General features: G+C 35.3%; 3 protein-coding genes across 3 annotated transcripts in view; 1 reads left to right on the forward strand and 2 right to left on the reverse strand.

Annotated features, from left to right (window-relative positions):
- Positions 1-3,219: 3,219 nt before the first annotated feature.
- LOC127078368 (thylakoid lumenal 17.9 kDa protein, chloroplastic) lies at positions 3,220-4,490 on the reverse strand. The gene is made up of 4 exons (XM_051018822.1): positions 4,126-4,490; positions 3,929-4,043; positions 3,771-3,840; positions 3,220-3,611 (listed from the first exon to the last, which is right to left on the reverse strand). Exons 1-4 carry the CDS (start codon positions 4,371-4,373, stop codon positions 3,391-3,393), a joined length of 654 nt encoding a protein of 217 aa, XP_050874779.1. The 5' UTR covers positions 4,374-4,490; the 3' UTR covers positions 3,220-3,390.
- Positions 4,491-9,746: 5,256 nt separating this feature from the next.
- Positions 9,747-13,683, forward strand: LOC127078370 (mediator of RNA polymerase II transcription subunit 30). The gene is made up of 3 exons (XM_051018824.1): positions 9,747-10,196; positions 13,028-13,117; positions 13,211-13,683. The coding sequence occupies exons 1-3, from the start codon at positions 9,840-9,842 to the stop codon at positions 13,307-13,309; spliced, it is 546 nt and encodes a 181-aa protein (XP_050874781.1). The 5' UTR covers positions 9,747-9,839; the 3' UTR covers positions 13,310-13,683.
- A 312-nt stretch (positions 13,684-13,995) lies between these two features.
- Positions 13,996-16,189, reverse strand: part of LOC127078369 (non-specific phospholipase C6) — a 2,546-nt gene continuing 352 nt past the window's right edge. Inside the window, exons 1-3 of the mRNA XM_051018823.1 lie at positions 15,201-16,189; positions 14,803-14,979; positions 13,996-14,628 (exon numbers count right to left, since the gene is read on the reverse strand). The exon at positions 15,201-16,189 is cut by the window's right edge and continues 352 nt beyond it. Of these exons, the coding sequence (XP_050874780.1) occupies positions 14,330-14,628; positions 14,803-14,979; positions 15,201-16,189 (1,465 nt within the window). The 3' untranslated portion in view covers positions 13,996-14,329. The remainder of the gene's footprint in view (positions 14,629-14,802; positions 14,980-15,200) is intronic.

The following is a 16,189-nucleotide window of genomic DNA, read 5'->3' on the forward strand; positions in this document are numbered from 1 at the left end:
ATCCAAACCCTTCTTATGGTTGTGCCATTAGATTAGGATTGCTTATAACTAATCCAAACGCTAAATATGGATTAAGATGGGATGGAACGGTCATTGCATTGTCTGCATATGTAGACACATTGGTTTGTAGACTTGTCATCATTACAGTTGGTATGACATATGGATATTCCCTATCATCATAGGGTTTGTAAATTTTGGGAGAAAGGAAGGTCTGGGATCTCCAAAAATTGGTTGTGTGACCTTAGGGGTAGTTGTGATACTCGTTACTTATGTTGGGGAAACCATCACTTATGATAACGTCGTTGAAACTGACATTTGGCCTATAACGGAAGCAGTTACTTCAATAGATGTTGAAGTTCCCACACTAGCAACTGTCATTTCAATTGGTTGTTCTTCCATATTTGGTGCGTCATTCTAGGGAAGGGAAGTATTCTTTGACTTTTTTGCTGCCATTTTAACTTTACCACTTCTCAAACTCATACACACTCAAACATTTGCATGAAGAACAAACAAATAAACAAAAAATAGACACAGTTTTCTGCAAAAACCCTTGAGTTAAAATGCAAAGAAAGGGTCTCACTGGGCGTGCCTGTTTGTTTATTGGTATTTTTAGTAAAAACATTCATGAGTTTAGTTCACTTAAGAGATTAAACTCGAAAAATCTTGAGGACAGATTTTTGTGAGGATGTTTTTAAAAAAAGCTTATGTGTTTGACAATGTGCTTTTGTCTGAATTCGTGTGAACTCAAGAACAACATGAAGAAAATGGAAATGTATAGAAAAGTATGGAGACTTAGAATGAAAAGCAATAAGAGTGCAATTAAAACAAAGAAGATAATGAAACAAACTGAAAGTAAAGTGTTTGTATTAACAATTTGACTTATATACAAGTAAAAAATAATTGTTAACAACAGTTACTTTCTTATCATTCGACACATTCACAAGTACGTGGGTTACTGGTCTCTGCATGACTTTCGCGCGTCTTCAATGTTTTGGCTGACGATGTTTTGTCGCAGACAAGTGATTAGATCAATCATATGTGTTGAGATTGTAATGAGCGTTGTACTCTTTGAGTTGTGGAGAGTGTGTGTGACTAAGGCTCTATTTGGTAAGCCACATTTTCGAACTTATAACTTATAGATTATAGCTTATAAGCTCATATGACAGTTTAGACATGTTTGATAACAATCTTTTCATCATGAGCTTATAGCTTTTTTTAGACGCTATTTCAAATACCGTTTTAGCTTATAGCTTATAGTGTATCATCTTTTCTTCCATTTTTATCCTTATTATTCTAACAAAAACTCTATTTTATCCTTTATAATTTACTTTATTTAAAATAAAATAAATATGTATTAAATGCCTTTTATGTCATTTTACATTTGTAAGTTAGTTGAACCGTTAATTTTACCAAACTCTTCAATTAGCTTATTAGCTATCAGTCATCAACCATCAACTATAAGCTATTAGTCATTATCCATCATCCATCATCCATAAGTATAAGCTACCTTATTAGCCAACCAACCGCTATTTTTATCAAATAGCGCCTAAGAGTTTGTCCCCCCTCCTTGAGTGGAGATGTATTTATAGAGGCGCTTTAGGTTTGGGGTTTCCTTGGAAAGGATTGTTGTCCACCTAATCAACGGTGGACCGTTGAACGCCTACTTCCAAGGGAGACGTGGTTCAATAATGACCTTGACTTTTCCTCTGTAATGCATAAGTACGGGTGCGTACCCAGTACCCGGTACAGGTACGGCTACAGAGTACGATATTTTTATAAAAACGGTTAGTATAATTTTTTTAAATACAATTATAAAAATAACAAAGGAGTTATATTGTTTAAATAACAACAAAATATTAAAATTACAAAATAATTTACTTTAAAAAAATTAATATATGTGCAATAAAATAAATAAATCACATTTAAAAAGTATCAATAAATCCTAAAATTATGATTGAATGTCATTATTTTTTCCTCCAATATTATTAAAAAGAGCGGCTTCTAGTTCAGGTTCATCGAGAGAAAGACTAACAACTTCAAGAATACCAACTATATCAAATAGATCTCATTCATCTCCACCAATATCCCACATTTTGGTTACTCCTTCGTTATAAACCTTAATATTTCTTGAGAGAAGATGGAGATTCGAATGAACAAAAATCAAACCCTTAGTCCTCTTTGGATTGAGTTCCTTTTCAATGGATGAATATCCATTTGGGCTCTAATTTCTCTCCGCAGAAGATGAAGAGCTTGATTGTGAAAGAACTTTTTTATTTATAAATAGAATAATTAACCTAAGTTTTAGTCGGTAAAAAAGCACAAATTATACCATCTGAAAAAAATTAAAAAAAGTTAGGTACGTGGGATCAAATGTGTCCTGGTTGGTGTACCAACTTAAAAAAAAAAACAAAAAAAATTGATACGGCTTCGATGCGTACCGGTACCCGATACGTACCTGGTATCGGTACTTTATCTAAAATGAAGTATCCGTACTTCACCGTTTTTCCTCTATCCAAGAAACGCCTTATCCCAACTTCCCATGACGAGACGATAGAAAACTCCATGGGACTAGACGATACCTCCTTTGAACGACGTTCCTCAGCTTAGGCTGTATGAAGACATCGCTCTAAACGAGATCCTTTGCAATTATAACCCTACAAATTTTAAAGGATTATAAAGACCCTGAGGTAATTCTATCTACCTCTTTGACTGCTCTTATTATATCAAACAAACTTAATTGGTTAAGTATCTATCTTTCTCTTACGCCACCATGAACAGCATACATCAAAGCTTGCTAACCTGGACAAGGACATAACAAACTCAACAGAAGAACTAAACCAACCGAGTGCATTCCCTACTATTCTTTATCTTTTTGAGTAATCTTGATCCATCTTAGCCTAATTGTGAGTAGCACATAAAAAGTGATATTATTTAATTTTTGGTGTAGAGGATCAATTATTAAGTTTCATTCACTGTGCCATCTTGTGCAACTGTTTATTCTTTGGCAGAAATGTAATGAAACTTATTTTCTTCTTTTTCCAAAAAAAATTCTGTCTGCAATAGAGCCTAGTCTCTCTGACTGCCAACACTAAATGATAAATACTAAATAACTTCAAGTGAAAACAGGAAAGGGTAATGAGAAATATTCAATAATGTGAAAGTGAAATGCAGCAAAAGCCAACACAAACCGCCTTAGAAACTGCTACCAAACAGAAAATCTAGAAAAATTGTTTCTGCATAGGTGAATATGAGACTTTAGCATTTCTATAATAATAAGCCTTAAACCGCACAACAGCAAAGGGCATGAAATTGTACATATTAATGTGGAACATACTCTATAATGATACATGCATTAATTCATTGAGCTATACACAAACCAAAGAACATTAACTACTCCATGGAATCAAAACTGGGAGAATACCAGCCCAATTGGTCATTAATTTGCTTTAGTCTTGCTTCTTGACCCTTTGAATCTCCGAATGCAGTAGTGAAAGGATATATATAAGTTACTTTTGCTGCCATACACCTGTAAGCAACCACATCACCTTTCACCAGAAACTCAAGTACATCTCTATCAAATTTTCCATCAACTTCAGCTTGCAGATATTGACCTTCACATTCATTTCAGCACAGTCAATTTATGTCCATTGGCCTTTAAAACCAATTTTTGTATTTCATTGCTAACTTGCTACAATTTCTAGCAAAAACAACAACAAAATAGTCAATTGATCTAAAACTGAACAAAACAGTTTTCAGTGTTACTGAATTACCATTTGGAGTATCTTCTACAGGCTGGAATTTGACATTTTTCTGAGTCTCTAGAATTGCTTCACGTAATCTCTGAAAAAGAAAATCTATTAAAAATTATGAACAATCCTAACTCAAACTCAAAGGTACTTTTTTGAATTCTAAGTAAAGGTTTAGAAACCTGAATAGCATTATCCGCTGAATTTTCCGGAATCGTCCAAGGAAAATCAAAAGATGATGACTTTGGATTTGTTGATACACAACCCGGATTGGTCGATGGACAAGGTCTAATTTTTCTGCAAGAGAAATAGTTTTTTTGATAATAAAATCAAAACCTCAAAAGCATATATATACTAATCATTTCTATAAAAATATTACCCATTTTCTAGTCCAAGTTGTAAGTTTTTTGATTGAGAAAAGGGAGTGGTGAGAGAGACTGGAGGGGGTTTAGAAGAATTGAGAGAAGGAATTGCATGAGAAGGTAGAGGAGAAGTTAATGTTATGGCAATGGCTAGAGAGAAGAGATTTGGTATGAATTTAGGTGTGAGATTTGGTAGTTTAGGAATGGTGTTAGTGTGAGTTTGAGAAGAAACAGTAAGAGGAAGATGACCAAGAATGAAGGTCATGATTTTTATTGAGTCTTCTTCTATCCACTCACTTCATCATGATTTTGCTCCATTATGTTTTTTCTAGCCACATGTAATTGTTGTCCTCTTGAATGAATTTTAATCCCATTCTTAAAGCCTCTCTTATTGTCCATCCATCACATGCTAAGTTGCCCCGGTTCGGGATATTTTTAGAAAAACTAAACTAGTATAATTCTTTAAAAATATTATTATAAAAATTGATAAAATAGAATATTTTATCTTAATTAATTTTTTATAATTATCTTGTATTAAATTAGATAGTTGATCAAATATTATACATTGATGTATATTTATACTATTCAGAAGAATGACAAAAGAAGAGCATTTCATTATCTTACATCGTATCACCATAATCGATCCATCTCTTTTTCTCAAACCCTCACACGCAAAATAGAGTTGCGCACCTCCATCATGGCGCTCAGCTTGCCGTTGTGTTTTCCCATATGTCGACACAAACGCGGTAGCATGGCCATTCTCTTCACGCCGATAACATCACGCACGCCAATCCTAATTGCGTTGTTATCTGTTTCGTCGTTCCTGCATCCTTTGTATGTGCATTCCTTTTTCTCACACGATGTCTGAGTTTGATCATAGCAATAACAACATCGACGATAGAAATATCACTACTGCTAGTAGTGATTCCGACAAGGCGACACACATAATTTCCTCATTGGCAGTTTTCAAACCGGAGTTTCATCATGCTCCTGTCGTTTCAAACATTAAGAACCATATTACTATTGTTCTTGAGATGGAGAAAGATCAATATGACACCTGGGACGAACTCTTTCGCATCCATGTTTGCTCTCATTGTATTCTACATCATATTGTCCCTTCTAAGGACAAGACATCACCAACACATACTTCAAGTGTCGAGTATGAACAATGGACCACCCTTGACTCTACCGTCCTTCAACGAATATATTCCACAATTTCCACTAACCCGCTGACCACAATTCTAGAACCAAACTCGACTGTTATGGCAGCCTGGAATCGTTTCACCGACATTTTCAGGACAATCAGAATGCTCATGCTGTCACCCTTGAGCAAGAAATCTCTAACACACGCATGAAGGATTTTCCCAACATATCTACTTATTGTTAGTGTCTTAAGCTGCTCTCCAGTCAGCTGAAGAATGTTTTCTAGCCTGTCAACAATCACTATATTGTTCTTTAACTAATATCTGGTCTCCTAGAAGCTTACCGTAGTGTTACCACCTTGATTCACCAAAGTGATCATCTTCCTGCATTCTATCAGGCTCATTCCATGCTCACTTTGTGAAGAAGTCAGTATGGCTAAAATGGCAAGCACCGATTCTTATGTTGTCATGCACACCACTAAGTAGCGACCTTCTAAAGACAACTCTCAACATGGTCGTAGAAACCACCGCCCAGGTAACCGCTCTCGCTCTTGTGGAAACCAGGGCCATAATGGGGGATATGGTAACTGTAGTAGACCTTAGCCTGAAGCTCCTAGTGCCCATCCATCATGGTTCTCTCTTTCTTACCAGCAACATCAGTAGTAGTACCCAGCTAGCCACCATTGGGTTGGACCTTGCCACCATGGGTTATGCCCCCCGTATATGTATCCCACCTCTTAGTGGACACACCCTATCGGTCCTCCAAAGCAGCCAGGAATCCTGGGACAACAAGCTCAAGCATATATAACTACTATATCATCTTAGACACTGACAAACATTGAGACAACTATGCACACCATATCACTCCACACTCCTAACAATCAGTGGTACATGGATACTGGCGCAACATTTCACACGACAACATCATAAGGTAATCTCTCATCTTATTCTCCTTTAAATAATTCAAATCAGAAAGTTATTGCTGATAGTGGCCATGGAATTCCAATTCACAACACCATACACATACACAAATAGCCACATGTCACCAACCCATTCACTTAAAACATAACTTGCATGCCCCCGAAAATTATTAAAAATTTATTTTTTATGAGACGACTCACCACTGGCAACAATGTCTCTGTTTCCTTTCACACTTTTTGATTTATTGTATCTGATTTTTAGACGGGAATCCCTCTCATGAGATGTGATAGTCGTGGTGACCTATATCCAGTCACCACTCACTCTAGTTTTGTCGGTCTTACGTCCAGTCTCTGGAACGGTCTTCTTGGTCACCCTAGCGTGTCTATTTTAAATTCTTTTCACAATAATAAGTTCATATGTTGTGAACGTTTTAATTCTTCTGTTATTTGTGAATCTTGTGTTTTAGGAAAACATGTTAAATTGCCATTTTTTAATTCTCAAACTATAACTTTGATGATATTTGATATTTTACATAATGATTTATGGACGTCTCCGATTTTAAATCCTGTTGGTCATAAATATTATGCATTACTTTTAGATGATTTTATAATTTTTTGGTGGACCTTTCCTATTAGCAGAAATCTCAAGTATTTGACGTGTTTAAGTCACTTACGAAACTCATTCAAACACAATTTTTGCAAAATGTAAAATCATTTCAATGTGACAATGGCGAAGAATATAATAATGAGCTATTTCAGAAATATTGCACTGATCATGGCCTTGTTTTTTATTTCTCTTGTCTCCACACATTCTCATAAAATGGGAAAGCGGGACGCAAAATAAGAACTATTAATAATATGATACACATTATGCTAGCTCATTCTTCAGTTCCCACGTCGTTTTGGCATCATGATCTTCATATGGCAACTTATCCTTTAAACATCTTTCCATGTAAAACACTTCAAAATCAATCACCAACACAACTCTTATATCATTGAGATCCCACCTACACACACCTACGAGTTTTTGGCTGTCTATATTATCCTTTATTCTTATCCTCTAACATTCATAAGTTATAACCTCGCTATACTCTGTGTGTCTTGTTGGATTATCCGTTGAATCATAAAGTCTACAAGTGTTTTGATTTGTCAAATAGAAAATTAATAATTTCGATGCATGTTGTTTTTTATGAAACCTAATTTCCCTTCACTAAGATACATTCTCTTTCCCCTCACTCTTATAACTTCCTAAATGATGACCTTTACCCCTACCTTGTACATCAGTGGCAAAATAAAATATTACCACCTTTTGCACACAAACAACCAACACCAACAACCACAACTGAACATCCCCCTCCCCAATAAACCAACAATCACTATCTCATAACTCTTCGACCAACTCACCCACTACAACCTCCTCCCCCCACCATCATCAATCCAACCACATCCACCTATACGAACCATCACCACCTGTAGCATGAAAGGAATTATCAAACTCCACAAGATATTTACCTTATCAGTCTCTCACCCCGACCGCACCATCTCTCACATACCTAAAAACCCCAAACTAACCTTATTTGACCAGCATTGGAAATCCACAATGAAATTTGAATTTGATGCTCTTATTAGAAATAAGACATGGGGTTTAGTTCCTCGTACTTATGATGCTAATATTATTCGATGTATGTGGATTTTTAAACATAAGAAAAATTCTGATATAAGACTCATCTTGTAGGTGATGCCAGGTCACATGTTGCAGGTGTGGATTGTGATGAGACTTTTAGCCCAATGGTCAAACCTACTATCATTAGAATAATGCTCACCATTACTCTCTCATAATTCTGTCCCATTCATCAATTGGATATCCAAAATACTTTTTTACATGGTGATCTTCATGAGAGTGTTTATATGCATCAACCATTGGGTTTTCGCGACTCTCATCATTTAGATTATGTTTGTCATTTGAAAAAGTCACTTTATGGTCCCAAGCAAGCACTCAAAGCATGATACCAATGTTTTGTTGGCTATGTAGCCACTATTGGTTTTCGACATAGCACATCATACCATTCTCTCTTCATATATATAAAAAAGTATGACATGGCCTACATTCTTCTTTATGTGGACGACATCATCTTTATTACCTTTACTCATGCCCTTCTTAAATCAATCATGTCACTCTTAGCATCTGAATTTGCGATGGAGGACTTAGGCCCCCTGAGTTACAATTTGGGTATTGATGTCTCTCGTCACCCTGGTGGCATTTTCTAAGTCAAAGCACATATGTTTTAGAGATTATTAAATATGCTGACATGACATCCTGCAAACCATCAACCACCATTGTCGATACCAATCAGAAACTTAACACCTCATCTAACACGCCTTATGAGGATCCCCCCTTATATCTTAGTCTTGCAGGGGCTTTACAATGCCTCTCGTTCACTAGATCATACATATCTTATGCAGTTCAACAAGTTTGTTTTCACATACACGCACCTAGAATGGAACACATGTTCGCTCTCAAAGCACATTCTCCGTTATGTTTAAGGTACCATACATTTTGGATTATATTTATCACTATCCTCCATTACAAAGCTATATCATACACTAACGTTGATTGAGGTGGATGTCCTGACCAGATGCTCCACATCCGGGTACTGTGCTTTTCTCGGTGACAACCTTATCTTCTGGCCTTCCAAAAGGAAGCCTATTTTCTCTTGTTCTAGTGTTGAAGCCGAATATAAATGTGTTGTCAATGTTGTCTCTAAATCATGTTGGATTCACAATCTTCTAATGAAGCTCCATTTCTCATTCCCCAGTTCATCTTGGTGTATTGTGACAACGTCAGTGCCATTTATCTATATGGTAATCCTATGCATTATCGTTATATCGAGCATATTGAGATGTTCATTCATTTTGTTTGGAAAAAGGTAGTTTGTGGCAAGACACAAGTTCTTCATGTTTCCTTTAGACATCAGATTGAAGACATTTTCACCGAAGAGCTTCCTCATATTCTCTTTGATGATTTTTGGATCGGTCTAAATGTATGGGAACCTCATACTTTGACTGCGGGGTGTGATAGAATACAATATTTTATCATAATTAATTTTCTATAATTATGTTGTATCATAATTAGATAGTTGACAAAACATCACAGATTGATGTGTATTTATACTATTCAAATGAATGAGAAAAGAAGAAAATTACATTATCTTACAAAAATAATATATAAGAATTATATGATTAAAAAATAACATAAAATAATTATATTATTCAAATAAAATAAAATAATAAAATTAAACAATAATTTTTTTAAAAGTCAGTATCAATCCAAAAACAAGTATTCATCGTAGTTAAAAATTAAAATTTTCTTATTCTATTTGTACCCATTTAAATAGAACTTTTTGTGAAGTTTATGCCTAGTATTAGTTCTTCAAATATCACATGAAGAAATTTGATTTTTTTGTGAAGTTTATGCCTAGTATTAGTTCTTTAAATATAATAAAAATATCATATTTAGTTTAAAATTTTTAACAATATATTAAAATACATTTAATTTTATTTTTTAATATGTATAAAAAAATTCGCTTGAATATTCATTGTGAAGAATCAGAAACTAGAAAACCTAACACTGTGTGAAACAGATCCACAACATTGAGATTAGGCTTTGGAATGGAAGAAATATCAGTGAACGGTTCAATGTCAATCAGCGGCAAAACGACCCAGGATTTAGCCATGGAAGGTCATAGATACTTAGAAGAAACCATACAATATGCTTACAAGATACTTTCCTCCATGAATGACGAACTTTGTAACCCTGCTATGTGGTCCACTCCTTCTTCCGCGGTTACCTCTCCCAATGCCCTTTCCCCAAATGGTGATGCCGCTTCTGATAACTCCGGCCAACACGCTGACGGAGCCGCTTCCGGTGGCGGTACTGGTGGTGCTCTTGATGAAGCTCGATTTCGGTATAAGAAGGCTGTTGCTGGATTACGTAGTGTTCTTGTTGCAATCCCTAACTCTCAGAAGGTATGATTTTGAACCCTAGTTTTGTAATCTGGCTTTTAATTTGTTCAAGTTTTACTAGGATTCTTTGTTTTGTTAATAGATTTTGGATTATGTGAAACCTTTAACTTTAGGTGGATGAGAATTAATTGAGCGTGGATGGAATGAATGTGCCAAAACTATATGATTAAAATACTAATCTCCCACTGTTTTGAACTGGAAAATGGTGTGGGTAGAAATGGCCAATAAGTAGGATGGGTTGAAAATGAGAGGTGTTCACCTTTCAATCTCATTGTTTAGAAACATTGAGAATTAAGGAGGTCTAAGGTTTGATGTCGGATTCCCCTCCGCTTAACAAATTAACCAATAGCATTTGACTATAATTGAAAGTAAAATACGTCAAAAATCTGATGGATCAAACTATACCATAATATCCTGTATGAAGTTCACATATATATCACTTATTGTCTCCCTTGATGGTTTAACATATAGTAGTTTTCTTTGATCTCCCTATATCTTTATGCATTGACTATCTTCCATTTGGTCACCATCTTTACCAGCATTTTTTTGGGTCTTTTCACAAATGTCCAAACCACAATAAGAGTTACCATGTTTATTGTAATGATGATTGTATTCCTAATCTTAATTTTTGCCGGGTAATCAAGCTAGAATTCATGTTTATTGTGAGATACTAGAACTCTCAATAATACCCATTTGATTGAAATTAATGGTTTGGATTAAAAAATCTCATTAAAATATCACGTGACTCCATTTTCTCAACTCCGTTCGTTGACAGCTTTGAAGAATTTCATAGTCAAATTTCAAAATATAACTTGATTCTTGTTTAATCAAAAGACAATTTAGGAAATCACAAAAAAAATCGAGATTAAACAAAACCGAAGTAGCCAGAACCTTGTCTTGATGCAAAGCTTGTGATTATAATCATTTAATTTAACTAAAGATGAAAAAACAAGAAATATTGATTGCACAGAATTCTTAGTTTAGATTGGTGATGTTAAATGTCAAATATGAGAGACCGTCGATTAGAGCACACAATAATGTGTTCATATGACAGTGGAAACTCGAAAGTACAATTCAGATTAGTGTACAAAGGCGGAGATTGAAAGTCACATTACATTTTATTGGGATTTTTTTAATACAAACTGTTAATTTTGAATCTTTGATTCAATGGATACTATCGATGGTTCATGTTTCTCACAATAAATATGAGTTATCACTAAATTTTCTCCGGGTATACTTGCTATTTCCCCCCCTCTATTTTAAAATATGTAATAGGAAACGGTAAAAACAACCTCATATTGTTGATCAACAACCTTCCTATTACCCATATTTAGATCAAGATCCTAACCACTTAATAGGGTACATCTGAGTTTGTGGAAACTAGGTCTGCGTGTCAAAGATCTCTATTATGAAGACACTTCTCAGCAGGCTCAAAATATGGCCAGCACATAGTCAATTTTTTTAAGAGTATTTCAAATTAGGAAACAAATCAAAGTAATGTTTTTTTTTTGTTGTAATTATTGGTAAAAATATTAAGTTCTGAAATCAAACAGGTCCTTTATTGCTCACTGTGTGACTAGGCCTGACATTGGCATATTATTCAATATTGATGTTGTGAATAATTTTCATAAGTTCATAAATCTCATCATGGTGATATTTGGGATGCGATTATGTGGAATTTTAAGGTCTCTCCCAGGAGAAGGGTTTAGTAATAGCAATGTTCAATACAATTATAGTTGTTTATACTGACGTTGACTGGGCTGGATCTCCCAATCAAATAGAAAATAGTTGCCAATGCGCTGAACTGGAGTATTGAGTCATAACTCGCCACATTTGAACTTTTATGAATAAAACAACTCCAAAAGGAAATGGTGTTTTCTGAGATATGATTTATGATGTTAATCTGTGATGATCTACCAGTACGTCATATTGCCTTCAATCTGGTTTTCCCTACGATAATCACTGTTAGCAGAGTGTAAGAAGTTCATGTAATTCACAAATTATATTCCTAGTCAATTATCAAGACGAACCTTGCTGACCCCGTAGTTCTTTAATCTGCTGTGGTGTTAATATTGAGCAGTATTAAGATGAGTTATTTCCTTGAATGAAAATATAAAAATACCTTAGTTTCAAAGTTCTGAGACATAATCATAGATACGAAGTTACCCTCCATTTTGGTGGGTTTTCTATACTTGCACAAGGATATTAAATGAATACCATGGATACGTTTAACACATGATATTCCAGTAACATGATGAAAAGTTTTAAAGCTCCTATTTATAGAACCTTATAGTGATGCAGAACTGAGTAGAGCATCAAGTGACCTAACTAATGAGTTTTGAGTTCTGACTGTTTTATTACTTAAACCCCTTAAATAAGAAACTTGCTATCCTTTTGTTCTCCAAATCTTTAGGGAATTTCAATTCCTCTAGATATCTTTCTGACTTAGTATGAGACAATGAAAATCTCTCTGCACCAAGGTTTGATATGATCTCCTTTCAAAATGGAATTGAAAGTTTTAACTTTAAGGATCACTATATGAAAAACTTCAGCGACAAACGGGGGTAAATCACTTTCTAAATAAATTCAGAAACTCACTATTTCTATGTTAATGTGCCTCTGTGTTATTACTAGGAAAGTGATACTGCATTGATAGAAAATTCTATTTAGAAATCAGTGTCTTCCGCGCATAGATTTAGACTCCAAGTTCTGTTAAATGGTTAAGGATATTATTATTGACACACAAAGTTGCATCTTATTGTGAGCAACGTGACCATCATTTTATCTATCCAAGCTTTTGTTTCCATGTTAAACTAACTTGGTTATCATTCTAGACAAACACATTTGACAATGGTTCAGCTGCTAGCCCTGCGGATGAAGCTGAAATGGAGAAGTTGGAAGAGCAAGCCTCTTCTTTAAGAAAGGTTTGTCGTGTTAACCTCTCTCTCTATACTATTTTGTTTATTTACTCAATTACATTATTGTGCTAAACATTGGATTTCTATCCATAAATGTAGGAACTTGGCAACAAGAACTTGCACCTGAAGATACTCATAGATCAAATACGAGAGCTTATCACAGACATATCAACTTGGCAAAGTCCCTTTTCGACTTGAAGTTTGTTGTGCTTGCATTTGTAGGGTGATATAAAAATCGATAACATGATCTAGTTTACAGTAAATGGTAATGACGCTTCTTTATATTTTACCAATTGAAGTTGAATCAGTTGTATTAGCATGCTCTTATCCTGAAAGTACACTTTCAGAGTTGTGGAATGAAGTGGTGTTAGCAGTCTCAGTCTGAACGTGTTTGTGCTGCTTGTAATTTGTAGAATAGTTGACAAATTTTGCAAAATAGCAACCTGCCAATCTTTTCTGATGTAATCTTTTATTTGATTGTTGCTAGAAGTTGTACCAAAATAGTTCTCTCGAGTTAAAGAAGGTGCTGGTCTTTTGTACAAGGATGAAACTTTTAATGTTTTATTCACCAATCAATATGTGCAATTTATAGCTTGCTCCTTAGATAGATATAATGCATTTTATATATCAAGTTGTTATGCGGAAAATCACGATGAATCCATTTAAAAAATTTTGACACCAAATTTTTTAATACCAGATCAAGTGAATTTTCTGACATTGTGCGATTTCAGTTGAAGAGCTATGCTTATCATTTGTCTATCCTTCCAGAATTGCTCTTTTTTCATGGATTAAGATAAAATGTTTTACCTAAAAATAATGTATCAATTAAATGTCATGTAGCTTAGCTCATGGCAATCAAGAAATTCACATGATAATACAAGCAATTCAAAACAAAACTATGACACTACATTTCAACTACCGTTTTGTACTTGGTACAAAAGGATTGAAGATGTCTTCATTGAAATCACTCACCAACCAAACCAAAACTCCCCAAGTTTATCTTTGTTTTCCTAAGTTCTTTCAATATCATACATAGACATTCCATGCTTCATGATTTTCTGACAGCATTCTAGCCAAAACACACACACACACACACTTCCCCTCCCCATATGAGCTAATGCATTATATTTTTCACAGTCCTAACAAAATCTAACATAATAATTCAAGCATATCCACACAACTCTCTTTTTTCTTCATTTTTTTGGGTGTTGCATACTATTAATTGTGACTAGAAGATCTAGTAGTGAGAGAGGATCTCATATCTACAATAGCAGACTCATCAGCCCCCAACTTGATAGCCTCTTTGCTAGCTCTTATGAATCTCGAAACAGCTCCTGTCACATAATCATGAGCTTCCTTCACACTCATTTTCTTACTCATTTCGTCCGGGAAACTGCTCAAGAAGTGGTCTCCATTTAGAACAGCTGCCAACTGAACCACCTCACTCTGAAACTCAGAGAGGCTGCCATTTTCTTTCGCTTCAGTGCTCCTTAAAGGCGTCACGTCAGGCAAAGTCACTGAAATACACACATTAAGCTGGCTTAATATCTCTTCACATAGTAAGCTAAATACTAAAATACCAGTGAAGTTGCATAGTCCAAGATGATAACTGATAAGTTTATTCACCCTTGATTTATGTTTTTCATGTTGTAATTCATGTTCAGTATATATGATTATCGAGGAATTCATACCTGGACAATCTGTTCTGGGCGAAGTTAACTCGCCAACAACATCATCGAATGTCCCAGCCCATGCATCTCTGTGAGTCAAAAAGTTAGAGGAAAGGTTGAACATCTTCTTTATGGTGGCGGGAATTGACGAGTGCTCAAACTCGGAGTTTGCAGCTGGTCCTTTGGGGCTTCTTACCACTGAAAAACCAGAACAAGTAAACAACTTTGTAGACATGTTGAACCAATCAAACCAAGGTAAAGGCATTGGAATAGTGAATACCAGTAAACAGAAAGGACAATGGTCCCAAAATAAAACAAAATACAACATCCAATATAATAAAAAAAACAGGTAAAATGGTTTTTGACCAAAGAGGAAAAGGTGGAAAATGATGAATAAACTAAGAGGTTTTTGAGCTTACCAATCCCCTTCTTGATCCAAGGAGAGACCATAATAGTCGGCACCCGAACCCCTAACCGATCAAACTTAAAGAAATAAGGAGCAGGTCCTGTGTTCCCATCTGGGTTAGGAATGTTAACAAAAGGAGTCTTGACATGATCAAAAAATCCACCATGCTCATCATATGTAATAACCAAAAGAGTTTCATTCCATTGTGGACTTGCTCTCAGAGTCTCGTAAACCTCCTTAACCAACATTTGTCCATTCGCAACATCATGAGAAGGGTGATCATCATTTGCAGACGAGCCCGTCAAGTCGAAGTACCTCGGCTCAATCACCGTCAACGACGGAAGCTTCCCATTTCCAGCATCTTTCTTAAACTTGGAATCATACCGATGAAATTTCGATATATATTTCAACTTCCTTAGATTTCTATAGAAAAAAGTAGTGGGTATGTTCTCAAAATAAATCCCAAAATCCAAGCCATTCTCATGCATAGAGTCAAAGATAGTTTTTTGAGGATACCCTATTGCTAATTGTCTCTTAACATGACTAGTTGAACCATGAGAAGTTGCAGAATACACAAAAAGCCTATTGGGTTGCGTTGGACCGGGAATTGAACTAAACCACCTATCAAAAACAGCAAATTCCTTAACCAAAGCCGCATAAACCGGAACAGATTTCGGTTTAAACCCTTTCATTACTGTCTCAGAAAGATTCTGAGACACAGACAATGCTTGTTCCACAAAACCATTCATGGAAGGAATTGAAGCATTATCATTACCAAATACCTGTTTCAAAACATCCTCAAATGAATGACCTGGATCCGGATCCACAAACTCTGCATCATCACTGAAACAGATTGTGTCTTTTTTGGAGGCTTCCGTTGAAACAGGGTTGCATTCATCTCCATTGACACCGTCAATTAAAGGGTTGATAGCCTTTTTCATCCAACCCAACATGTGATCAAAGGAACGATTCTCCATGACCAAAACAACAATGGTTTTGATA

The sequence above is a fragment of the Lathyrus oleraceus genome, chromosome 5, assembly GCF_024323335.1.
Source record: "Lathyrus oleraceus cultivar Zhongwan6 chromosome 5, CAAS_Psat_ZW6_1.0, whole genome shotgun sequence".
Lineage (NCBI taxonomy): Eukaryota > Viridiplantae > Streptophyta > Magnoliopsida > Fabales > Fabaceae > Lathyrus > Lathyrus oleraceus.